A 27,135-nucleotide genomic window follows, 5' to 3' on the forward strand; every position below is an offset into this window, starting at 1 on the left:
CTCATTCTTTGTCCCTAACATTCTTCTTAGAAGTGCACTATTTGGTTGACATAAAGGTAAAGGTAAAGGGACCCCTGACCATTAGGTCCAGTTGTGACTGACTCTGGGGTTGCGGCACTCATCTCGCTTTATTGGCCAAGGGAGCCAGCGTTTGTCCGCAGACAGCTTCTGGGTCATGTGGCTAGCATGACTAAGCCGCTTCTGGTGAACCAGAGCAGCGCACGGAAATGCCCATTTACCTTCCCGCCAGAGCGGTACCTATTTATCTACTTGCATTTTGACGTGCTTTCAAACTGCTAGGTTGGCAGGAGCAGGGACTGAGCAACGGGGGCTCACCCCATCGTGGGGATTCGAACCGCCAACCTTCTGATCGGCAAGTCCTGCATCCCTATGGTATACCTTTTATGGTATATCTTTTATGGTATACCCTATAGTATACCTTTTATGGTAGATTAAGCTTTTAAACGCAGGTGGCGCTGTGGCGCTGTGGGTTAAAGCCTCGGCGCCTAGGACTTGCCGATCGAAAGGTCGGCGGTTCGAATCCCTGCGGCGGGGTGCGCTCCCACTGCTCGGTCCCAGCGCCTGCCAACCTAGCAGTTCGAAAGCACCTCCGGGTGCAAGTAGATAAATAGGGACCGCTTACCAGCGGGAAGGTAAACGGCGTTTCCGTGTGCGGCTCTGGCTCGCCAGAGCAGCGATGTCACGCTGGCCACGTGACCCGGAAGTGTCTCCGGACAGCGCTGGCCCCTGGCCTCTTAAGTGAGATGGGCGCACAACCCCAGAGTCTGTCAAGACTGGCCCGTACGGGCAGGGGTACCTTTACCTTTTTAAGCTTTTAAATATTTCGCTGTATTGGTAAGGTGCCTATGCTTTTCCTTGTTACGATGTTCCCTGTCAAAAGTAAGCATTTTAAAATTGTTGAATCTTCAAAGAAGCATTAGGAATGCGAGCAAACTGAACTAAATAAATGTCCATGCGTAAGCTAGAAGGAAAAACTAATTGGCAATCTAGGACATCTTGATCAGATTTCCTGCATTCACACCTCTAAAGTATGTCAGTATCTGACATCAACCTAAACTTCACATTGTAGACCTGTAATCATAAATCAACATCCTGGTTTCAGTGTTGTTAGCTCAAGAGCTTTAAGGCAAGAAATACCAATTTTGCTTTCAAGACTGCTGGATTGAATGGAATTCATTTGTTATGCAAAAGTTCTCATTAGGATAACACATAAATGAACACATGCAAAAAAATCAAATTAGTTGAATAAAAGTCCAAAAGTAGCTTTTGACCTCCCAAGTCTACACAGTTATAATACAGAAATTCCTGTGACAATTCTTCTGTAGTTTTTTTTAAAGCTGGCTACTTCAGTGATGTATGGTTTTAAACAGCCAGCCTTTCCTTTTATTTTTGGCATTCAAATAACAAAAGCAAATCTCTTTACTCCAATGTGATTGTTTCAGATAGTTCTTTAATAATGATGCATGAGCCGTAAGAAGGAAATTAACTGAAGGCAAGCCAAAAACAGAATTTCCGGTCTAGTTTCCTTGGAACCCTTAAGAGAATATTTATTTATTTTCCCCATTTTTGTTTAAAAATATATGGTTATTTGCAAGTAAGAACACTCAGAGCTTGCAGTAGCTGTTTCAGAGTGTATATGCTCTGAGATCTTAACAGGATTAGTAATTCGACTATGGCATTGACAGTTTTGTAAAATTCTGGGTATGTTTTGAAATTTGATTGTACACAAGAAGTATTTGAAATTTGCCTTCAAGACTAAAATCATCTGCTGCCCCTTGAGCATGGTACCAAATTGAAAAATCAACTTAATGCAGATTTGTGGTGTTCCAAGGCTGAATTACAGTTTCAAAATTTCTGTTGATTGTTCTCTCTGAATCTGTGCAGTTCTCCTCTTCTTTAGGGACCACTGTACTGTAGATGTAATGATTTGAGCATTACCTCCCTGGAATGAATTCACTTCCTCCCACGTTAAGAGAAGCTAAGGGACAGGCTGCCACACACATTAATCACAGTTAATTAAAATGCAGTTCTATGCATGCTTTCAATAGTTCTTATTGAATCCAGTAGGGCTTACTTGGTAAATATGCATGGGCTTGACTAGTTAACCGACTTCAAATGCTGGTTAATTGGGGGACTTGGTTAGATTTAACCAGTGCTATTTTTCTAGAAAAAGAGGTGCTGGAACTCACCATGAACACCTCCCTTGTTCTCTTCGAATGGCAATGGTGTCTACCTGAGAGGTGCCGGAACTGAGTTCCTGTGAGTTGCTTCTGAAAAGCCCTGGATTTAACACTGGTTAATATAACCCTTCCATTGTTTAACGGGGGGGGGGGGGGGAGCATGCAGTCCTGCAGCACACTCCTAATTTCTTAAATATGCTGATAAGATCCTTCCTTCTTATGTCTGCAATAGCCCTAAATGTCCTTTGTGCCTCCCTGAGCAGTTAAACTTCTGCCTCTTCTACTTTTAGAAGCTACTAATGCAGCAAAAATAATAATGAGCATGTCCCCCCCCCCCCAATTCATGCTCATGTTGTCAAGGACAATGTCACCTTGTGAAACATGGATATTTAATTTCAAGACACAATAAATGACTTCCTCCAGGCTAAGGCTGGAACCAACAACAGGAGACGCAACTATTATAGCTGAATGGGGCACAGGTTCTGATCCAAATAATGCTGTAATTAGTGTGGTTTTATATTCAATATCCTGTTGACGTTGGGAGGAAATGACAGGAGCAATTACAAAATTAAACATCCTAGAAGGTGCACAAAGTTGATACAGGCACTGTAATAGAGGCTCGGGTTAAATACACACCACAAACTGAAAAAGTCAAGCTGTCGAGTAGAGGCATAGAAAGCTTGCTTAAAATGGAAGAAGCAAAAGCAGGTGAGCTGTGCCTGCAAGCATGACAAAATGCATAATAAGGCAGGCAAACTCTGAAATTTGACAAGTGACATGTCAGAGATATACTAGTAAGAATACAGTTCGTTTTATGAATCTGCCAGAGACTTCTGGGGACTAAGCCATCTTAGGAAAAGATAAAATACATCATATATATTTGTACCGCGGCAGAGAATACGGTGTTCAGGATCTTCATAGCAACAATGTGTTCTTATTGCAGACATTAACAAGAAAAATTTATGCCAGAGATTTTATTACAGGTGATTAAATCTTGGATGTTTTTCAGAAATTGCACCACAAGTATAAGAAACGACATTGTGAACAGTTTGTCAGTAGTACTGGTAGTTAATGGCAGAGGCAAAATTGGTCAGATTCTCTTACTTTCCATGTCTCTAAATTTTGGGTTGCTTTTAGACAATCCCTTCTTGTAGTTGTCCCTGCTTTCAGTCAGTCCCTAATATTCATTGAAGAGTCCTGGGCTAGGAGGAGGAGAGCCTCTAGAATTGCAGGTTCTGTGCCAAATGGACTGCCAGCCAGCTCTTTTATGAACTTACCCAGTCAAGATTACTGTCCGAACCTACGCTCAGAATAATGCCAGCACCTTCACAGGTGAGATGGATAGAGACAAGACAGGGCCTTTCAGGACATAAAGCACCATCATGGAACTTTCTGCCAGATTACTAGACTCAGTTGGCATAGACAACCAATAACATTGTTTGTTTTAATGGGGCTTGCTGCAGCTGTTTCGTTGACACGTTGGTTGAGTTTAATATGCTTAATTTTGTTGCATTTTCATATTTGTATTTTTTATGTTGGGAATCTTTGAAGCCGAGAGGCAAGATGCCAATATTTTACATAGATAATATGGTTGAAAGGAGAGATTATTATAATGCCATTTTTACTCCTCTCTGGAGGCACTTCTTGAAACTATGGGTTGTATGCAAAACAACGTCAGTGGAGTTCCCCTGGGGAAGCAGCACTTACGTTTTCTCTTCTCCCCCTGCTTGCCCCCCAAGCTTTCTCCAGTGGGTTCCCCATCCCCCCATCTGATCTTAAGGGTATGTTAAGGGACTGCAGTGGAGAGGAGAGGAGGGAAAAGTTCTGTTCCATTAGTGAAAGTCTCTTCCTTTGAGGTTGTTCTCAGCCCTCCTGGCCTTCCAGTGCTGTGTGTAAACTTCTCTTTTTAGTTGTCTCAAATGAATTTTGTTTGTTTTGCTTGTTTTGCTGCTGTCGGTTCTCCTGCTATTGTTTGCCTCTCTGCTGTTTTAGCCATTTTTTAACACATTTTATTTTCCCCCTAGCTGTTTTGGATATTTGTTTTGAACATGAACGTAAGACATAAGGGGTTTGAAATAAAGATAGTTTGCATGTGCTCAAGAGTTTAAGCATCTCCAGTGGAATTTTTATTATTGTATTGTATTGTACAGAATTGTATTGTATTTTTCCTGGTAGATCTCTTCCCTCTGCCCTGCCCCTGTTGTATGGCATGCTCCTTTTAAGACTATCCTAAAAGAGGTTTTTTAAAGGGATGTGGGTGGCGCTGTGGTCTAAACCACAGAGCCTAGGGCTTGCCAATCAGAAGGTCGGCGGTTCGAATCCCTGCGACGGGGTGAGCGCCTGTTGCTCGGTCCCTGCTCCTGCCAACCTAGCAGTTCAAAAGCACATCAAAGTGCAAGTAGATAAATAGGTACCGCTCCGGCGGGAAGGTAAATGGCGTTTCCGTGCGCTGCTCTGGTTTGCCAGAAGCGGCTTAGTCATTCTGGCCACATGACCTGGAAGCTGTACGCTGGCTCCCTCGGCCAGTAGAGCGAGATGAGCGCCGCAGCCCCAGAGTCGGCCGCGACTGGACCTAATGGTCAGGGGTCCCCTTACCTTTACCTTTAAAAGAGGTTTGATACACACCATGGGACATTGCTAGGAGAATAATAGCCCAAAGTTCCCTTGGGCATGTGAAACAAGTCAGAGGGATCCTGACTACACTTGAAATATAACAGCATGATGTGCTAAGCCATGACACTCTGCCCTCAACATTTCTTGAGACGTAGGAGTGGAATTTGCCCAATAACCCCATCAGTGGAAGGCCTTTGCAAAGACTTCTGCTTGGGCAGTGGGCATTTATTGCTCTCCTGCCACTGCACCCTCCCAGATTGGCTCTGGAAAGGGTCAGTGGAACCCCCAGAACAGCACTGGGGGAGAAGAGGGGTTCTCATTCCATCTGTCAGGCTGCAAGGCATGGGAAGACAGAACATTCATCGAAGCGCATTGTTCGATTCCCCCCTAGGTTTTTTAACCACTTTAATCAAAGATAAATTGGAAACATTTCTAAATATTATACCCAGGAAAATAGTATTGTTTGTCAGAACTAATGAGATTTTGCATCCTTGGGGTTTAGTAATGAGATAAGTGCATGTAATGCAGGCAGCCTCCTACAGAAACTTGGATGATAGCATGCATTTAGTAACAGATGGGTTGTGGCCTGAATACCCAGTTGCAAATGTTTTCCAACTCATCCTAATTTTTAATACCTGCCAGTTCTTTTGCTTGAATTTTTCAACTGAAAAATGCATTTCTCCCCCAAAGTCCTTTTTAGATTACATTTGCTTTCCACACTGCTATTTGGTTCTCTTATTTATGCAGAGTGAGCTTAAAGAATGTGCATTTACGAAAACCAGAAATAATTGTCAGCTACAACGCGAGTTGCTTGGCTAAGTGATCTGTACCAAGGACAAGATAAGACAGATAAAACTCGCCTCTGGAAAATACATCAGCCAGCCATTCAACAAGAACAGCCTTGTTTCTTAGTTAAGCAACACATTTGGTGAATTACCACTGTGTTTGTGCACATAGAGATTTTTCACTAAGGTTTATTTAGATTTTTTAAGGGCAGTATTAGGGGAAGAACAATACTTTTCTTTTAGAAAATGAGAAGAGGGGGGAGTAGACACAGCATCAGTTTCTGTCTTATGTTGCCACTATTAGAAGCAGATGGCTTGTAATGTTTGGCTTCCGATAGCTTTATTTTTTGTTTATTTGGCACCTCTCTGCGTCGGGGGCATTGCTTCCCTCTGATCTGCAGGCAGCCCAATTTGCCTAGCATTGGCTGCGGCCAATACAACCATTTATTTAAAAAGCTCACTTACCTGTGAGTAAGCCCCGCTTAGCTCAGTGACACTTATGTAGGAGTAAACATATACATGGACTTGATCAGTTAGATTATAAGCCTGCTATCTTTCAAAAAGTGAGAGCAGGCTAAGCATGAAATAAAAAATTACCAACAACACACAGTTCATGAATATTATAGAGTGGTAGAACTAGAAACTCACAGTTAGGTGCCCTTTAAGGTTTTAGTTTTCTGTAGCTCAGCAGTTCCCTCCATAGAGTTGCAAGTTAAGCTATGGAATAAGTCAGCTGCTGGTATCTAGAAATGGGTTACTTTGCTAATCATTCTTGTTATGTACTGAAGTTCTCACCCTGGGCCAGCAAGGGGATACTGTAGATAGTTATGCAAATGAAGGATCGAAAGTGACGTTCAGTGATTGGATAGTTTGTATGCAAATGAAGGATCGAAAGTGACGTTAAGTGATTGGATAGTTTTAGAAAGTTGCTACAGTTACATTGTTCTGGAGCTCTATATAAGCAGGCTGACTGAGCTCTTCAGTTCAGTTCTGTTCTGGCCTCTGAATAAACAAGAGCTGTTTGAAGAATTGCTGTGTCGTCTGATATGTTCACCCACAACTTAACAATTCTCAAAACTGATCTTGACTACAACAGCAAGTTTGGGGTTTTTTTTTGTGGGGGGCTGAACATCTCCAAGGAGCCTGAGGTGCTCACAGCCAATATTGCAGGGCTCCAACCCACTCTGCCTTTCTCTTCTGGGGCTCCTAAAAAGATTAAGGGCTGCCCTAGACATTGTATTAAATGCAATGAAAGGCTTAATACTCCCATTTGTCACAGTCCTCGCCACCTCTTGGCTGTTACTTAGAAGGACAAAACTAGACACGTTAAATTAAATCACATGTCAAATATCACGCCAGCTTTAGACCTAAGAACTGCCTACCTTCAGAGTATATATATTTCACAGTTACTTCATGAGTCACTGTTCTGAGCATGCTTCCTAAGTGGAAGGTGTTATGTTCAGAGTTCATGTAGAAAAGCAGAGAGCAGCATCTGCCCTTGTGTCCTGCAAATCTGTATTGGGAATGATTCTGCCATTTAAATCTTACTTGATGCACAGAGACTGCTGAATTACCTGATCCCAGTGGAGGTTGATTGGAAAGAGGGCAAGGCCAGGGCAGTGAGTCATGCAGGGATGTAGTAGGCAATCTTCTCTGGGTGTGTGGTTCTTCAGTTTTACAGGCTTACAGCCTTATTTAACCATATGACAGCTTGGCTGTGTTTCAGTGAGCAAAAGCAAAATGTCGTAGAACACTATTACATTTTATGAACCACAGGAAGGGCTTGTTCAAGAGTGTGGTTCCTAGACAATAATATCATACTACTCTTGAAAATAATTGTAAAGTCTTAAAAAGTTATTAAAGTAGATGATTTCTACAGTATTACTTTTTGGTTTTGTACAGAAGCTCTGAGCAAAACTTTAGTGTGTTCATCCTGTCTAAATGAGCAGCATTAAATTTGGCAGGTTGAACGCTCATAACCCAAAATTAGATTATTTCATAAAAGGCATCAGTTTTTCACTTCTTGTTTCCCTTATTTCAGAGAGCGCAAATATTTGAAGGCTACAAAACCATGTGTGGCCCATTTTCAAAATCTAAACTATATGTTAACTAAACATTAATTTGGTACATCCCTGTTTCTGTGTTGATAAAATTAGAGATGCTTGAGTTTTGAAAATCCATTAAGGAGGAAGCTCATCAGTATAACAGTATGTGTAATTGGTGTTCTAAGGTTCATTAGTCAATAGTCTCCAAAACGTAAGGAAAACACTTTCATGAAACTAATTACACAGTTTAAGATGAGTAATTAAGCTATATTCCTTAGATGAAGATGTTTGGCTTTTAGCCAATGCATCTGGGGTGTGTGGAAGTTCTTTCAATTAACTGCACAGTTTGTAATATGTGCATATTTAAGTACATTTAGCTGATGGGAGCCTGACAGCTGAGGTTGCCTATCTGGGTAGCAGCTACTCCTGTTCTCTTTCATCATTCAAACATTTGGTCTTGATGCTGTTGATATTACTATTATTACTGAACTGGTGGGTTTACATCTTTGATCTTAAATGTTTTATGTTCTTTCGTATGGCGATTACTATTGACTTCCCCTCTACTTCTTTAACTGATGGCTAGATTGTTAATTGTGCTGTTTCAGATTTTGTAAGTTTCTCGAAGGCTGTAGAAATCTTTTCTACAAAATGTTTGGCCTAAGGAAAGACTTCAGTGCCTAGTGGTAATTCCTACTCACCAAATGAACCCAGACCAGCAACTATTTGTTTGAGAAAAAGAGAGAAGGGTTTAAACTAAACCAACAAAAGTGAAAAGTAGCTTAAGTTTGTGGAATTGCTGTAGCTGTAGTTGTAAAGCTACTACTGAGATCCTAGACTATTTTTGTCACAACCTGACTGACTGCAGATATCATTGATAAAGACCGGTTGTTACCCATTTGCAGGCATGAAACTGTCTAATTTATTTATTTATAAATTTTATCTGTAAGCCACCATGAGTCCCTGTCTGGTTAAAAAGGTGGGGTATATAAATAAGTATATAATAATAAATGTATTTATATATGCTAAATCACAAAACATATTGAAGTGGCTCACAATACTAAAATGATAACCATAGGCCTGCAGAGAGCTGGCACAATAAAAAAGGTTTTGAATAGGTTTTTGAATGAGAGCCAGTGTGGTGTAGTGGTTAAGAGCGGTGGACTCGTAATCTGGTGAACCGGGTTCGCGTCTTCTCTCCTCCACATGCAGCTGCTGGGTGACCTTGGGCTAGTCACACTTCTCTGAAGTCTCTCAGCCCCACTCACCTCACAGAGTGTTTGTTGTGGGGGAGGAAGGGAAAGGAGAATGTTAGCCTCTTTGAGACTCCTTCGGGTAGTGATAAAGCGGGATATCAAATCCAAACTCCTCCTCCTCCTCCTCCTCCTCTTCTTCTTCTTCTTCTTCTTCTTCTTCTTCTTCTTCTTCTTCTTCTTCTTCTTCTTCTTCTTGGCATTTAGATGTTGGCACAGAAGGCGCCTACTGATCAGCAAAAGTTGCCCTGTAGTCTCAGCCCATAGCAGGAATGGTCCGGCTAGTTTGCGAGGGGAGAGACTTTTCAGGAGGGAGGGAAGATAAAAGAAACCACCCTTTCTCCTCCCTGCAATATTCCACAAGTATTCTACATAGTGCAAAAGTGAATGTGTTTATATTTTGCTCCTCTCAGAAATCTTTTATTGCTGTATAGCTTGGAGGGGAGTATTCTGGAGAGTGGGAAAAGGAAAAGGTACTTCTCCCCCATCTCCTTCATTATATATCTTCCACTTAAAGTACAGGTAGGGGAAGCCTTTTTTTAAATAAAAAAACCTCTCAGTGGCACATATTCCTCTCACTCCTCTGCATAGCTGTAAACTTTTCCCTTTTCTTTTGAGGAATCCTATTCAGAATAAGGGAATTTCCCTTTAAAAAAGGGAAACGTTGACAGCTATGCTCCTCTGTGAATCTCATCCCTATCTCCAGGACACAGTGAGTTGCAGGGGGCTCAGAGTTGGCCCCCTCTTTTTCCAGCAAACGGTCGGCATTCATATTTTCTGGAAGTAAGTGACCATAGATCTTCCTGGTACCCTATGTTTGGGTGTCCCTGTTTTGCCTACAAATTGAGCGGCACGGGATTACTCAAGTTAGATATTAATGGGAGTCATTTAGCTAAACCTTTGAAGAGAAGTTTGCATTTTGTTTCAAGATTTAGTCTCTATCTAAACATTATATATCATCTATAATGCCTTCGTAATATCGTGCCTGGATTAATTTTGTTTAACACTTGGTGTAGAACCGCAGTTATCCTTGCATCATCTTGAGATCATGCAATATGCATCTGCTCATTAACACACACAGTCTCCTTTCTTTTTGAGCAGTGGTCTTTTCCTTCCTGTCCCTGTGATATAGGGACTGAATTTTTTATCATTTTCTTTAGCTGCTAAACATTGAGAAGCAGTTCCAGTTTAATAGTTGGTGACTTCAAGTTATCAGTCCTCTGTCAACTTCCTTTGCTCGGCTGCTCAGAGTCAACTGGCTGTTCTGCAAATTAAACTGTGTGCATTGTGAGCCTTTTTCATTTTCTGCTGCTAAATTATGGAACAGTCTCCCTCTCAAGAGGCCACACAAATAAGTCCCTAAGATTGTATTTCACTTAAGACGCCATCCTTTGAGATTTTTGTTTTGGCCTTCCTGGATTGTAATGCATTAATTGGTGAGAGTCTCTTCCACACAATCTCAATAATTCAACTGACTTGGGGGGGGATATGCACAACACTTGAATAAACAGCTATCTGAGTAATCAAATACTCTATTTACATAAGTTTACATTGATGTGGGCAACGCTCAATGAATGTAGATAACCTAAACTTGAATGTAGATAACCTAAACTTAAATAATTTATTCTACTGCCCCAGAAAGCAGGGCTAGATCAGAAATTACTGTTTTGAATCCTTGCAATCCTTATTTAAAAATGTAAATATATTTAAAACTGTCCACTATTATGGATCATTTTCTTTGGACAAGTTTAGACTGAATGCTAGATCTCTGTAGGTCATGATTTACAAATCAGAAGCTGTCCTTAGTTCTGTTCTTCCATACAATTCTTGCCTTGCTAGCTTCCATTCCTGGTGCTAATTATAGTTCCATATTCAGTGTATACCATTGCAAACCACAGTGCAATCCAAATCAAGATACATAAATTCAGTCCCCATTTTATGAGGGAAACTAGTTTGCATTGGTGCACATGTGACATGAAACCCTGGTTAACACTAGGAAAGCAGGAAAATTGCCAGCTTCCAATTTACAATTTACAAACCATGGTTTAGGGAAGTCTTTAATGTTTGAAGTTTTATTCTGTTTTTAATGTTCTGTTGAAAGCTGCCCAGAGTGGCTGGGGAAACCCAGCCAGATGGGCGAGAAGGAAATAATAATAATAATAATATGCTTCATGATTACTTTCCTTATAATTGCTTTAAGGATAGTTCAGTACCACTCTTAAAAATCAATCATTATGTAGAAAGGCTTTGTGACATTTATTCATGCTCCCTCACACCCGCTCACTTCTGTTTCAGGCCAAATCTTGAGATCGCTTATGGCCATATCGGTCATTCCTCTTTTAGTCCCTCCTGTTTCCTGAGATCTTCATTGTGTTCAGGTCTCGGGTGTTCTTTCTGGTATGGAGACTGGAAGCAGTCTCCCTGTATTTGTCAATTTTCTGGCCATTGACTGGGACCAGAATATCCTTCTCTTTGCCAATGGATGTCTTTGCCATGAAGTATATCCTCCTAGTGGTCTTTGTTCCTTTAGCTCAGCCTTTCCTAACCTTGGATTCTCAGATGTGGTTGAACCCCCATCATTCCTGACTGCTGCTCCTGCTGGCTATGGATAATGGGGAGCAAAGGTTGGCAAAGGCAGAGGCCAGGGTGTTGTTCTCCTTACTTCTGCAGCCCCCAGGGCAGCTAATTGTAATTATACCCCAACTATAATTTTGTAGGTGGCGTGGGTAGCATGGCAGGTAGATTATGCTTCTAGGTTTTCTAACGGCTCTATCTCATTGAAAACCAAATGTTTTCATGGCTCTTTTAACCATTTAGTATGAATTCTTGTTCTTTGAAACTTGCTTTTCAATAGCTTTCTTCCTGGTCTAAATCAGGGGTACCCTAATGGGAAAGGCAAAGGGACCCCTGACTGTTCGGTCCAGTTGTGAATGACTCTGGGGTTGTGGCGCTCATCTCGCTATATTGGCCGAGGGAGCCGGTGTACAGCTTCTGGGTCATGTGGCCAGCATGACTAAGCCGCTTCTGGCGAACCAGAGCAGCACACAGAAGCGCCATTTACCTTCCCGCTGGAGCGGTACCTATTTATCTACTTGCACTTTGATGTGCTTTCAAACTTCTAGGTTAGCAGGAGTAGGGACTGAGCAATGGGAGCTCACCCCGTTGCGGGGATTCGAACCGCCGAACTTCTGATCGGCAAGCCCAAGGCTCTGTGGTTGAGACCACAGTGCCAACTGCGTCCCATAACCTGATGGTGGTGCTTTCCAAATGTTGTTGAACTCCAACTTCCTCTATGACTAGTGGTTGCAGCCCAACAACACCTGGCAGCCACTTGGTTAGCTACCCCGGTCTAAATAGTTTTGATTTAAAACCAGTTCACTTGGCATACATTATTCAATCATTGTACTGTGGACAGGTCAGTATCAATCCTGCATTTCAGAGAAAAGTCTGAGTGTGGTTGTGGAAGGCAGGTCTTGACTTCAAAAGAAGCCAGGCTTCTTGCGTCATTGTTAAGGCTGAAATCCTGTGCACACTTTCCTGGGAGTAAGAAGAGAAGAGTTTGGATTTGATATCCCACCTTTCACTCTTTGATATCCCACCTTTCACCCAGCAGCTGCATGTGGAGGAGCGGAGACGCGAACCCGGTTCCCCAGATTATAAGTCTACCACTCTTAACCACTACACCTCACTAATCCCCCATCCAACCGAATAGTACTTCTGGAAAGGCTTGTGTGGGATTCACTGTAAGACTCCAAGGTGCAATACTATGCACACTTATCTGGGACGAGCCCCTTAGAACACAATGTGACTTACTTCCTGAGTAAGCTTGCCTAGGATTTCACTGGTGTAAGACAATTTTGGAGAGCTTTTTATGGAATTCCATTCTTAAAGTCGCTTCTCTACCCTTGCATCTTTGGGTATTGATAATGCTTTTTTCTTATAGTTTTCTTCATGTATTTGTATCCTAGTTGTAAGCCACCCTAGGATATTTTATAGAATTTCAGGATATGTATCCAGCTGAATAAGGTATGGGTGACTTACAGTGGGTCTTTGTGGAGAAAAAGTTTAACAGGGCTATAGGAAGCATGTCTTCAGAACCTGTATGCATAGGGGCTTGGATCTGAATATTTTTTTTAAACACCGGGAAATAAATCAAAACTACTACAGTATATGACATATAAAACATCTGGCGAGCATGAGAGGCCTTTTGCATTGCACTCTTCAAATGTTCCAGTGAATTCTGTTACATGCCAATGTGTGACTGATGAAAAATACTGACCTTTCCCCAGACAGATACATGCACGGTCTTGACATGACTTATTATTTCTTCTTCTGTGTTAAACAATTTGCAGAATTTTTATTTGAGGTTGTTTAGTAACTGGAGGTTGCCCAGTAGCTGGGAATAGCCCAGAGTATTGCTTTGGACACTTGTGAGCAGAGGTTTAATGTATAAATAAATCTTATTAAGTTAAAATCTATGCTTATTTTTCTGAATAAAGAAGGAGCAAGATCATTTGCTGATGAAAATGTAGTAAAGGGCAGTTGTGTTTCTCTTTCCCACTTTTTTGCGGCCTTTATCCAGTATTTCTGTGTAGGTTCACCTGAAGTCTATAATTAAGCCCTTGGAGCCCTGGTGCTTTCATAACCACAGAACTTTCTTACTCTCACAGAGCTGTCAGGGATAAGCTGTCATTATTGGTAAGGAGAACAGATGTGAGGTAGACACATAGTTGATTTGTCTGAAAATGACTTGGATAGAGATTTATATAGGCATTTATTAAACTTGACAAAGCTGGATTTTAATGAGCCCAATTTTGATGACATCCCCCTTATTAGAGCTGATTTAATCAATTAACATACAATGAGCTGCTGCTTTCTAATTACTGAGTGAGAAGCTTATACACCGTCCTCTAATTTTTCCCTCTTTAAATTTAAAAATACTTTCCCAACTCTTTGACACCAGACTAATCTGATACAGATATAATGCTAGATACTTGCAAATCATGGTTTGCAAATCCAGAATCCAGTCTCGAGAACGATGCCTCTTACCTTCTCTAGATCAAATTTGTTCTTGCCTTCCCTTGTTGGTATTAATGATGGTTTAGAGCAGGGTTTCCCATTGGGCCTCCAGCTGTTTTAGACTACAATTCCCACTATCTCTGACCACTGGCCTTGGGAGTTGTAGTCCAAAAACAGCTGGAGACCCAAGTTTGGGAAACTCTGGTTTAGAGTATAGTCTGCTTGTCAAGGTTCCTTTTATCTGTGTTTGCCAACCACTTGAAACCAGGGTTACAAGTTCTCGTGTATGTGGAGGTCACAGTATCCCTTTGCTTCCTTTGTTGCTTTCATGAAAGACCAAAGCAGGCATCCTAAAGGATGCTTTATGTATAGGATAGCTGTGTATTATGCATGTAATTATTTAAAATATTTCATACCTCCAACTGAAAGTTTTTTAGGTCTGTTTACAGCTCAGGTTGTTCTGAAGTGGATAATTCCAAGCAAACTGTTTATATACATCTGATAATGGCTAAACCATGTTTAATGAAACCCTCTCAGTTATAAGGTTCTTACACTGAAAAATTGCATTTTGGATAGCTTGTTTTCTTTGGTTTTGTTATAAGTGCCATTTCTAGACATGATATGACAACTGTTTTAAATGACCCCCATTTCAATTTATGTCCTCTATTTTTGCACCTTCGTACAGACGGCAGGCTTCAAAGAAGATAATGAAGTGGTCCTTGTCAGAACTGATCAGTCTGGTAGAGCATGGCCTGTTAACACTCCAGGAGAACTGCTGGAGCCAAGTGGCAGAAAAAGGAAGCAGAAGGTATGTGTAATAAAGATGCTTATTTCACATCTTTTGTTATAATAAATATTATTATTATTATTACTTTCTTAAATGTAGAGTATAGTACAAGGGTTTGGGCAGGAGGATGTGAGGAAACTCCAAGTACTATATAAGAAAGCTACCAGACTATTTTCAGAATTTACTTGTATAAATTTGGGGCATTTGTATCCTGCCCAGTCAACACTGTCCTCTGGGCTGTTCACAACAATAAAATACAAGTACAGTCCAAAACTAGAATGGTTAGTGCAAAAGCAGATCAACACAGAAAACTAGCATAAAACCATGACAATGTTGCCATGAAGTAGTCAAAAGTCAATAACTTCCCCATCTCCACATTCTTCTCTCATGGGCACTGTGAAAGACATGAAGCCACAGACATGAAGTTGGTATCTGTTTTCCTCCCTTCTGGAGTGGCAGTAATAAATCTTATGTAGTCCTATTTGTAATAAATGCTTATCAGTGCTTTCCCCACAAGCATAAGAGTATCTGCCTTTGATGTACGTTTTCCAATAATTTGAATAGCCCTTTTCCAAAGACTGTTGTGTTGACAGCGTCTAATGAGAAATTCCACAAATTCCCTGTTGTATCTGTTTGGGGCTACTTTGCTGAAATTAGGTATGCTTTGTAAAATTCAAGTGCTGAATTGCATTCACTTACTTTTATAAAGTTGTTTTTAGATTGGATTTGTTTTAGCCTAACCAGACAGTGGCACCAAATGAATATCCGTGTACTTGTTATTCGTTTTCAGGTCACTACTCACGTGGAGAGGGAAAGGGTCCGCTATTTTCAGGATGATGATAATCTGAGCCTGAATGATTTGGTCAGAAATGAAAAGATGAGGACAGCAGAGGATCAGAATAAGCTTTTCATGAGAATGGCATCAAAGGTAAGGTCCAATGTGTCTGAATTTATATTGAAACCTAATGAGCGCTTCCAATATATTAAAAACCCTTACTTTCAACTTTTCTTTTTTTTTTAAAAAAAAATAATAATTCTGTTTGGAATAACATACTCTTAAGATGTATCAAGATCTTCATGTGAGTGTTTCAAGTATGAGAAAACAATGTGATTTGTTCCAGTACTTTATATTTGTTTTATGAATATAATTTTACTGTTTGTATGCTGTTCATAAGATCACGGTATCATTTTCTTAATGTTGGTGGCTTAGACATTTTTGCAAATAATAAATAAATAAAGATAACTGGGGTTCTGGGGCAGGAGAAGAGAGAAACGAGGAAGCATTTGCAACTGCTTCACAGGCAGCAGCATTTGGGCTGCCCTCCAACTTAACGTTTGAGCCCAGATTTTCCTGGACTGACCCCAGTACACCATGTTCGCTACCATACTGATTTTCAGTGTATATAGAATCATAATACTTAGGTGCAAAACATCATCATATACAGTGGCGTAGCGTGGGGGGTGCAGGGGGGGCCGGCCGCACCAGGCGCAACATCTGGGGGTTAGGGTTAGGGGGCGCAAATCCACGGGTTAGGGGGCGCAAATCCAACGGTTAGGGGGCGCAAATCCACGGGTTAGGGGGCGCACATTCACGGGTTAGGGGGTGCAAATTACTTGCCTAGCCCCGGGTGCTGACAACCCACGCTACGCCACTGATCATATAGAAATCTCAAGTATATGAACTCTGCTACCTTGAAAGGTAGCAATTTAAATTTTTGCTGTAAAAGCACCATCTGAAGCCATTTTTGTCATCTGTATTAATGAATTGCACAGAATTGACACCCGTATAATGACTTTCTCTTTCATGCTTTCATTTGTAAGGAAAACGGGAGGAGGGGAAATACAGTTGAAATGGATGTCGTCTTCTTGATATTGCTGAAAGTCTAAAAATGTGTGTGAGAAAGTGGCCCTTCAATACTGCAGAGGATTTTCATTCATCTTTTTGACTGAGATATTGGCTTTGGTGTGTCTGCATTATTTTAAATCAACGGCTGTTCCTCAGTTCTGTTGCAACCAGCAAAATAACGAAATGTGATTTCTAATGTGCAGTAAGGAAGCAAGGGTATCTTCTATTTTTCAGTTTGCCTTGATATCTCCTTTAAACAAACTTTTTGAACTTGAAAACTTGATGGTAAAATCACATTGAGATCAGTCTCAGTGCCTTTGCTGTCAACATGAAAATCAACTAGATTTCACTTGTGTGTAAAGCTGTCAAACTAGATGGTTTTAAAGCAGCATTATGTTCAGCAGAAATTACTGGTAGAAATAGAGATTTGTGAAGGAGGAAGGCACCTTGGAGTAAATAAAATAATCGATTCCAAGAAACTGAAAGAGTAAGAGTAGCAAAAGAAGAAGTGTTAAATTTTAGGGAAGAGACATTTTTCAACACCTTTGAAAATTAAGAACCAGATACTGTTGGGAAGAGTTACTGGAGGGGATGGAGTTGGATGAATTTAAAATTGCATGCAAGTAGCTCAGTGGCTGACTACATGCTTTACAAGTAGAAGGTCCCCGGTGTCAGTTCCTGGCATCTCTAGCTAAAAAGGCCAGGAAACACGTGATGGAAAAGATACCCCTCTGTTTGAGGTCATGGAGAAATGCTGCAATCAGAAAACATAAACATAAGGCAGATTCCTAGGTTCCAAATGTAAGGACTTATAAGTTTCACAAGCTGGACAGGGAAATAGACGTCTGCCTTGAGTGTGAGAGGGGGAAGTACAGAGCCCTACCACTATTAGCTCCTCTCCCTTATTCTTCTAACTACTGAATATATCTCTCACCTGCCCATACCACCTCTTTCCTCCGGAAAGCTGCTTTGCATTGTAGATAAGGGCAATCCAGACACAGTGGGACATTGTCTGGAGCAGGGGTAGGAAATTGGATCTATCCAGCAGGCAGGGTCCAAATATCCCACGAACCCCACAGGCCACTTAGGTTGTTGGGGCTGCCCACCTGTCAGGCATCTGACATCACCAAGATGCAGGATAACGCACTTGCTTTGCTGGCGTGTTTTGATTTCCAACTTTGTGGGGAAAGGACATGCCTCTCCGTGGGGCTTGCTGTAAGCACCAGCCAGCCTTGTGCAAGAAAAGTAAAAATAATTTGATCTGCTTGTTGATCTGCTTGTGTAAGAGAAGACATCTTAAATTCTATGGAACTCACCTAATCATAGTACCATGTCAACTATTGCACTAACGCTTTGAAACAAGTAGTGGCTGTTTCCCACTATTGTTTATTGGGAGCCAGCCCTGTGTAGTTGATACACCATTGTGCAAGACAAGTATCATTGTTTTGTTTCACTAGGAAGAAGCTGTTGGCAGACATTCTAGTAATGTTCGGATTAGTTGGCAAACCTAGGCTCCAACAGTCATAGTAGGACTTAAACTAGTAATAAGGAAAATTTGCATAATGAATCCTCATCAATGCAATATTTAATTAACACCTGGATAAAAGCTCCCTTCGTTTTATTGCGTTAGAGCTGAGCCCTAAATACATTTACTGTGTGTGTGTGTGTGTGTGTGTGTGTGTATATATATATATATATTTCACAATCCTTTCGGCTGAAACCTATTGTTTTTCCTAACACCAGCAGGATTCTGGTTTTTTCCAGCTTCCTGTCATGTATTTGGAGTATAACATTCCTGAAATCTAAATGCTTCCATTTAAAATGGGTGATGTCAGTGTTACCATGGCAATTGAAAATCGCACGGATCCAATTTATACAATCTATATACCTTTTTCCTTTCTGGCAGATTTTCAGAGCAGCAGTAACGCTTCTTGCATTCATGTAGAAGGTGTATCTTGAATTGCGATTGCGTTAGTGTTATTATGGGAGAAACGAATGTTCAGTGGGTGAAGGCAAGGGAGAAGCGTATCAGCTTACGAAAGACAGTGAATGGAAAACTAGTTGCACAACCGTAGTAATAAATAGAGCCCAAATACGCAAGCATGTGTTAACAGGACTTTATATAACAGAAGGTGGGATTTTTTATTTATTTATTAATTTTTTTGCTTTTCTTCACTATACTTTTGAGATGGCATTCTTAGGCAACGTATACGTTTTTACATCGGTTTTTGTGGGTGGCCCTGCTGCCATTTTCCTAAAAGCCACCCCCATAACTGTGGAAACTGAAGAAAGAGAGAAAAGTTGTAGTCAACTTCGTGCCTCAGCATCCTAGCCAGCAGTGCACATTCTGGGGCAAGCCAAGGACTTCACTTGAACCGGGATGGAAACTGTTGGCGCTGAAAATAGAAAAGGTGGCAGAGCAGCTGTTAAACTGAAGGGAGTGGGTAAAACTGGCAAGAGCTGAGGAGGCGCCATTCGGAATGAATCTCACCCCCGGAGATGAATTTTAAATGCGGGTGGCATAGAACTAGGCTTGTGAGTGCAGGAGCACAACACAATTCAGAGAGGCCAAAGCACCGCACTTGAAGAGAGAGGATGGTCTTCAAGTGTTTATATGCTAATGCCTCTGAGGCGGGGTGACTGAACTGGACTGCTTGGTATTAGAGGCTGGCATTGATAGAATAAAGATGATGGATACTTGGTGGAACAGAGAGAACCAATGGAACATACCATAGTTATCTCTGGATATAAACTCTGTAGGAAAAACAGAGAAGGAGCTGCCAAAGCTGGTGTCGTTCTGGATGTCCAAGAGAGCGTTGAATCCAGCAAGCAAGGAAACCCCAAAGGGGCAGAATTCTGATAATCAAAAGATAGCTGAGAGATAGCAGTCCTGCTGCTTAAGAGTCAGAGATTTCTGCTTTAGCATTGTAGATGGGGATCACATCGTTCAAATAACATGCCTTTCTTAAAAGACCCCCTTTGGCCTGTGGTTGTAGGGTATGTACTAATACACTTAAGTGCTCTATGCGGCTGCCATCTTGTTTAATAAAAATGGCTTCAATTAATCATATATGTCAGACCAGGGTAGTTTGGATGCCAGGAATATCTGACTGGCATGTATGGTTACACTTCCATGGGAAGCTTATGTAAGGTCCTTTCCTGTGGTCATCTTCACCATCACGTTTTAATGGGGCCTCACAGTGTTATGGATCAGTTTTACCAGTTTCATAAGGAGTTGCTTAAAAACGGCGCATTGCTGGGGCAGGATCATTTTGCTTTTGTTCACTTTCTCGCTTGCCTTTTGATTTTAAACAAGATTAGATGAGCTCTCCTATAGTGGTGTACTGCAAGAGAGTGCAGAACTGGGGGTGGTAACAATACCTTTTATTTTTGAATTTTTATTTCAAAATTGAGAATAGTAGAGCATATATATCAATAATCACTTGTTATAATGAATTGGAATGAGGAAGTGATACTGGATTGTGGGGAACTTTATGGCCACACTTCTGTAGTCAGTATGTCAAAAATTATGGGAGGAATTCAACGTCACACTGTTAGAACCAACTACCCTATCCCTCCTCATTTGCTGTTCAGAACATTCTCTTGCAACCCCCACTCCAGCCAATTTAATGCAGAATTGAAATACTCCAGTTGCGTATGGACCTTGCCATGTATATTTAATATTCCATATGGATGTTGCCTAATAAGAATACAGTGGTACCTTGGAAGTCGAACGGAGTCCGTTCCAGAAGTCTGTTCGATTTCCAAAACTTTTGGGAACCAAGGTGCAGCTTCTGATTGGCTGTGGGAAGCTCCTGCAGCCAATTGGAAGCTGTGGAAGTCACATCGGATGTTCGGGTTCCAAAGAACGTTTGCGAACCGGAACACTCCCTTCCGGTTTTTGATCATTCAGGAGCCAAAGTGTTCAACTCCCAAGGTGTTTGAAAACCAAGGTAAGGCTGTAATGTGCCTCATCTTTATGTGTTTTTTGTTCTTGTCAACTTTTTTCATATGTGTACCCTGCCCTTTAACCCAGCAAGGCAGTGTTACCTGTGATCACCCACAACAGCTCTGAGAGATTGGGCTGAGAGTTGGTGATTTGCTCAAGGTCATCAAGGAAACTTCATAGCCAAGGAGGAATCCCTGATCGAAGTCCATCTTTGTCCACACTGACTAAATCTTCCTTTTCCTTCAGTTTTCAGAGAAAACGGATAGAGAGTACTACACTCTGGATGATATGTTTGTTTCCAAAGCGGCAACGGGCGAGCGAAGTGGCGAGGAAGAGGGAAGGCAAAGGAAACAAGCAATCCGTGAGCATCAGCATCTTGCTGCACGCATGGAGAAGTGCCCTTACTGCTTTGGTAGCCCCGAACTTCCAAAACACCTGATTATTGCAATTGGTAACAAGGTAAGGAAGCAGCACAGCCTGTTCTGCGATGCAAATGGGAAGAAATAAAAGAGGGCTGTTTTCCATTCCATGGTTTTATGAGATTAAAAGTGAGATTGCTTCTTGTGACATGAGTTATTGTCTTTGAATGTTCCCGGCCCTTCCAATTAGGAGGAAAGAGCCACTTCCTCAAGGGTGCGACTAAAATGATACGACTCTTGTCTTGAATGATCAAGTTAATCTTCTTCAGTACTTCAGATTTGCAGGTGACCTTGCTGCAATGATATGCAAGAGCTGAATATTTAGGTTGCATAAGGTGGGTAAATAATTTGGAGGCCAAATCATGGTAAGAGAAAAAGGGTCATAGAGGGGAAGTTGAAATTAGAAGCCAGAAAACATAATAAGGTCCACAAAGGCAAAGCAAAGTCATCCGGATTTCAGCAGCACTACAGACAGCAGTCACTGCCTTTTAAAATAAATTTTGGGTTAGTTGCAAAGAGCATATGGAAGTTTTTACTTGAGACCAACTTGCTGCACTCCAGATGACATTGAACTACAGCTCCCATCATCATGACAATTGGCTGTGTTGACTGAGGCTGATGGGAGTTGTAGCCCTAAAACATTAGGAGGACACTCTGTGCGGTGTAGTGGTTAAGAGCGGTAGATTCATAATCTGGGGAACTGGATTCGAGTCTCCGCTCCTCCCCATGCAGCTGCTGGGTGACCTTGGGTTAGTCACACGTCTCTGAAGTCTCTCAGCCCCACTCACCTCACAGAGAGTTTGTTGTGGGGGAGGAAGGGAAAGGAGAATGTTAGCCGCTTTGAGACTCCTGGAGGTAGTGATAAAGTGGGATATCAAATCCAAACTCCTCTTCTTCCTCTTCTTCTTCTGTTTTAGACTTTGCCCCACCCACCTCAAAAAACGTGCTAGAAGTATGTGTTTACTTCAACATCGTCATAGTTCAACAAGAATCATATTTCCTCAAGTTTGTTGCCCCCCAAAAGTATTCTGACTTTGACCCATCTAGAATCTCTGGATGACCAAACATTAAGCTAAAATACTTGTACAATTCAACAAAATGTAGATAAAAATAACCAGAAACAGACCACAGGATGAATGTTTAGCTCTGACCTCAGTAATGACTGGGCTAAAACCTAAAACACAAGAAAATGAACAGTCTATATTCTGCTAATTCGGGCTCTTTAGCTTCCTCTCAGATATTCACATATACCCATTATCCTTCACCATGTATCCCACAATATTCCCTTACTCATCTTCCTCTCCCCATCACTCCAGTTTTTAAATAGGTTAAATAATTTGATGTCCATGTTTCATAATGTTGTAAAACTGTTTTTTTTAAGTCAGCCAAATGCCTCCTTAAGCAGATGGCCATATGATCTCTTTAGACCGAGTTTATTTCAGCAGGAACAGCGGTCAGCCCTACCTCTAAATGCAGAGGTTTTAGAGCCTTGAGTATCTCAAAACCTAGGAGGGAACATATAAGAAAAGATGCATCTTGTACAGAAACCTCTTTATTTGTTAGGTGTACTGGCTGTTGTTCTTGTGCCTGGTTTCTGACTCCGGGTTTTAAAGAGTAATCTGTACCCGATGTTGGGATATATGTGCATTCCTGGCCTCTGCTCTATAAAGCTTCCTGGGGTGGTAGGGCCGCCATCACATCTGCAACCTTGCTGAGCAAGTTGGCTGGGTGGAAGGGGGCAGGCAGATTTCTGCACCAGCCTGGGGGCAGCATAGCGACTGGGACTAAATTGGGCTGACTCAGCCCCACCTGCTCCTGTCTGGGGGCTTTCTGATGGCTTCTGTCAGCAGGGAACCTGCACATTCAGTGGGTGGAAGGGAGAGCTCTGCATGTGGAGTGATACTGGACTCATTCTGCAGGTGGAGGTCAGCAGGGCTGCCCAATCCAACCCTGTTCTCCCTTCCCCATTGGATTGTTCCATAGGTCTTTTCATGGAAACAAATATGCAGAGACAGGCAAGCAGACAGGCAAGGAACTTTCGGATGCAGTGCATGGTCTAGAAGGGCAAGATTTTGGAGTTGGTAGACTCAGCGGAGGAACTGAAATGTGTAAAATACGATTAGTGTTCTGCATTGCTCTGTGCAGTGCATGTCTGAAAGAGATTCGTCTTCACAGGCATATCTCTGTTCAGCAAAGAGATCTGGGCATTCTCCCAGTGTCTTAAGATGAGGATGATTAACCTTTTTGGCTCCAAGGGCCACATTGCATTGCCACAACCTCTTGACGGGTGCATGTCATGCTCCGAAAACAACATAGGAAATTTCCCTATGCTTATTAATGGAGGAGATAAGAACCTTAAATATTTCAATTAACCACAGTTATAAACTGGGTTAATCTTAACCAGGCATAGGCAAACTCCGGCCCTCCAGATGTTTGGGACTACAATTCCCATCATCCCTGACCACTGGTTCTGTTAGCTAAGGATGATGGGAATTGTAGTCCCAAACATCTGGAGGGCTGGAGTTTGCCTATGCCTGATGAACTATGGGTTAGTTGAACCAATCCTGCTTCATAAACTTTGCTTTGAAGTTGACTTTCCCCCCAAATCAACTATAGTTAAGACTAAACACAGGTTTTTTTAAAAAAAGATATTTATTAAAGTTTCAAAAATTATATAAAAACAAAACAACAATACAAACAAACACAAACAAAAACAAGTATAGTTTCAATCTCTTATTTTCTTATAACTTACTTCCCCGACCTCCTCATACCTCCCCTTTCTGTATTCCAATTTCTAATTATTAATTCAGCAAATCCTCTCCCTTATTTTCCATTTAATTTTTAGCCTTTCTTTTCTTTTTACTTAATCATTACAGCTGAAAACCACTTAATTTCTAAACCAACGTCATTCTAACATTCATTAATTTTGCAATGTTTCCTAAGATAGTCCTTAAATTTCTTCCAATCTTCTTCCGCCGTCTCTCTTCCCTGGTCTCGGATTCTGCCAAGGACTAAACACAGTTTGTCCTGGTTCAGATATAATACTTGGCTGCAGTTTGTCTAAAACAAAAGTGCATATTTTTGACATCTTCCCTGCTATGCCAGAGGACAAGGGAAGGGAGGATCATGCAGAGGCAAGGCTCATTGCACTCCTTCCTAAGAGGTGGTTTATTGCTTTGTCCAAATGAGGAAAAATACAAGTATAACCACTCATAGGAGAAGCATACACTGACTCAGGGTTGCATGAAATTGTGTTTGCGATTTTCTGTATGTTGTATAACGTCTTAGGTGGCATCTCTTTGATAATATCTGACATAGCATTCACTTTTTAAAAATTCCCTGCATCATAGAATAAAAGTGTTTCTACAGTATGTGTTAGCATATAATTGCCATAACAAAAGATTTTTATTTTTTTTGTACAGCAGAATAGACTAAGACCAAATACTGTCAGTGAGGATAAAGGCTTAAGCATTGAAGTGAGCTGTCTTAACAAATTGAGTTGCCTTGAATCTCTTGTATGAAATGCTGCTGGAGAATGATTATTTCGAGAGGCTTGCGTTGATGATGATAATTTTTCAGTAACAAACTTACAGAGAATAAAAGGCTTGCTCTGGAGGGCTTGCGATCTGTAAATCAGTAAAGAGACCAGAGCAGCAGGGAGCATAAAAGAGAGTAATTAATGTGATTATTTCAGTTACGTATACTGAGGTTTATAAATAGCATTGTTGGATCCATAAGAGAATATTCCAGAATCTACCATGGGCAATACATTTATGAGGCCCAACCAAAACGTCACCAAAAAGTGGCATGCCCTTCAGTTCTCTGGAGTTCTTAACCATGGAAATTGTTAAACAAGGGTGGGGCTGAGGAGGCAAGGCAGGGAGAGTACAAAAATTAGGATGAATTTGTAGCCATGAATTTGTTAGGTTGTAGACTCTGTTCCAAAGTGGAAATTGCAGGAATAAGTCTCTACTAGGTGTTACAGGTATCAGGTTGCACACTGGTTCTGCAATAAAGAAGAAATGGCTACTGTTTTTTAAGAGCACAGAATCTAACTTGTAACCCAGATCTGGCTTAGGTAGTGCAGGGTGTGGGACTAGGGGATTTGTGCCAGAGGCTTCATGGGGGAAAATGGGGTTTAAAGTAAAAATCTTTCCCAGTCTGCATCTGTACTGGAATTATTTTCAGGTGTTTCGCTTGTTGTATCTTACACGCATTTGCCTCTCTGGGCTCCTTCAGAAGGAAGGACGGAACATAAAATAAATACATAGAAGCTTAAACCATCTTGTATTCCACCCCCCTCTCTCTAGGTCTACCTGTCATTGCCAAACTACCAATCTCTTACTGAAGGCCATTGCTTGATAGTTCCTATGCAGCACCACATTGCTGCCACTCTTCTAGATGAAGACATCTGGGAAGAAATCCAGGTGAGCAAAGTCTTAGACTTGATGTCACTTGTTGTGTGGATTCATATCTAAACACTGTTGATATAAACCAGCCAAACTTGGCACTTGTAGTCCTCTTAATTTCAAGGGAAACATTTGACGTATTTTTCGCCCCATAGGATGCACTGGCCCATAGGACGCACCTAGTTTTTTTAGGGGGAAATAAAGAATTTTTTATCCCCCCCCAGGTGCGGGGCTGGGGCGGGGGTAGCCCGAGCTTCCCCAGCCCCCAGAACAGTCTGCTATCCGCTAGCTGTGGGAGAGCTGCGTCTCCCATGGCTAGCGGATAGCTTCCTTGTAGCCTGGAGAGCGAGAGGGGTCGGTGCGCACTGACCCCCCTCGCTCTCCAGGCTTCAGCGAAAGTCTGCATTCGCCCCATAGGACGCACACACGTTTCCCCTTCATTTTTGGAGGGCAAAAAGTGTGTCCTATAGGGCGAAAAATACGGTAAGCATCTGTTTGCTCCTTCATTGTAATTGGTAGGAATTAGTGTTTTCTTTTTGGTCCCTTTTGCTGTGAGAAGGGCAGGCTGCCGCTTGGGGTTGGGTGGAGAGGAGACGGTTATATGCAGCATGCTCCTTTCAGCCGTGATATGGTAGATTTATTCAGAGATGAGTTGCCTTCTCCATCATCTGTTGGAACAATACACAAGGGGCTTCTGAGTGCTTTGTTTGAAGACTTTGAATAGATTTTTTTTTTTGTAAAAAACCTGAAATCATTAAGAGAGTTATGGGAAGTTCATAGCTAACACTTAACTTTTTGCAACTGAGACTTTTTCTTCAGTCTACAAATCAAGCATTCTGAATAAACGTTGTGAAGTATAAAAATAACACAAAGTGGGTGTATGAAGGTTAGCGACATTTAACATGTCAGTTTATCCGGCCCAAATAACCTGATTTGAAAGTAGAGAAACTTCAGTACAGTGGTACCTCGGGTTAAGTACTTAATTCATTCCGGAGGTCCGTTCTTAACCTGAAACTGTTCTTAACCTGAAGCACCACTTTAGCTAATGTGGCCTCCTGCTGCCGCCGCGCCGCCACAGCCCGATTTCTGTTCTTATCCTGAAGCAAAATTCTTAACCTGAAGCACTATTTCTGGGTTAGCGGAGTCTGTAACCTGAAGCGTATGTAACCTGAAGCATATGTAACCCGAGGTACCACTGTACTGTTTGTTTGAATGAGTGTAGTACTTGCACATCTTTGCCAAGCACTGACCACATTAAATGGCTAGTAAATCTACAAATTGGCATAAAAGAATATGGGGCCAGTTTATATTGAACAAGCTTGTGTACTTTGGACATAGAACCATCTCTAAGTGGGTCAAGTTGGGATGTGTCTGTGATGGTTTGGTCAGGTTAGACACCAAGCAAAAAAGAAAGAGGTTTACATTTTCCAGAGTTCTCATGCTGGTTCACATACCTGGTGTGAGTCTCTCTCACTGATCAGTCTAAAGTTGAGGTTAGTAAATTCAGACTACAACTTTGCCCTTGGTGCATCAAGAGTCTCCTTAATATACTACATGGAGATTTCTGGAGTCAAGCATACTTAAAACAACAGTGAGCTGAGCTCCTTGGTAACAATTTATTCTCAAACCAGACATTAATGTTATTAAACTGAAAGCACATGGACAGTTTACATTTGAGGATAATGTTTATTTGGGAGGATTAATTGAGTGAGCAAGAGGTCATTCAAGTTTCTAGGATTTGGTCTCATGTAGGAGGCAAATGAAATTCAACAAAGAGCTAAATATAAACTCTTGGAATACCAATATAATGGG

The 27,135-nt window shown here is 41.5% G+C and overlaps 1 protein-coding gene and 1 long non-coding RNA gene across 2 annotated transcripts in view; both read left to right on the forward strand.

Moving 5' to 3' along the window:
• Positions 1 to 27,135, forward strand: part of CWF19L2 (CWF19 like cell cycle control factor 2) — a 68,152-nt gene that overhangs the window by 31,113 nt on the left and 9,904 nt on the right. Inside the window, exons 11-14 of the mRNA XM_081909639.1 lie at positions 14,599 to 14,721; positions 15,491 to 15,628; positions 20,742 to 20,954; positions 25,225 to 25,341. Of these exons, the coding sequence (XP_081765765.1) occupies positions 14,599 to 14,721; positions 15,491 to 15,628; positions 20,742 to 20,954; positions 25,225 to 25,341 (591 nt within the window). The remainder of the gene's footprint in view (positions 1 to 14,598; positions 14,722 to 15,490; positions 15,629 to 20,741; positions 20,955 to 25,224; positions 25,342 to 27,135) is intronic.
• On the forward strand, positions 23,393 to 25,038 carry LOC309369416. The gene is made up of 2 exons (XR_014168112.1): positions 23,393 to 23,546; positions 23,936 to 25,038. It is a non-coding gene; the product is annotated as an uncharacterized lncRNA (long non-coding RNA).

Source organism: Podarcis melisellensis (genome assembly GCF_964234715.1).
Source record: "Podarcis melisellensis genome assembly, chromosome: 4".
NCBI lineage: Eukaryota > Metazoa > Chordata > Lepidosauria > Squamata > Lacertidae > Podarcis > Podarcis melisellensis.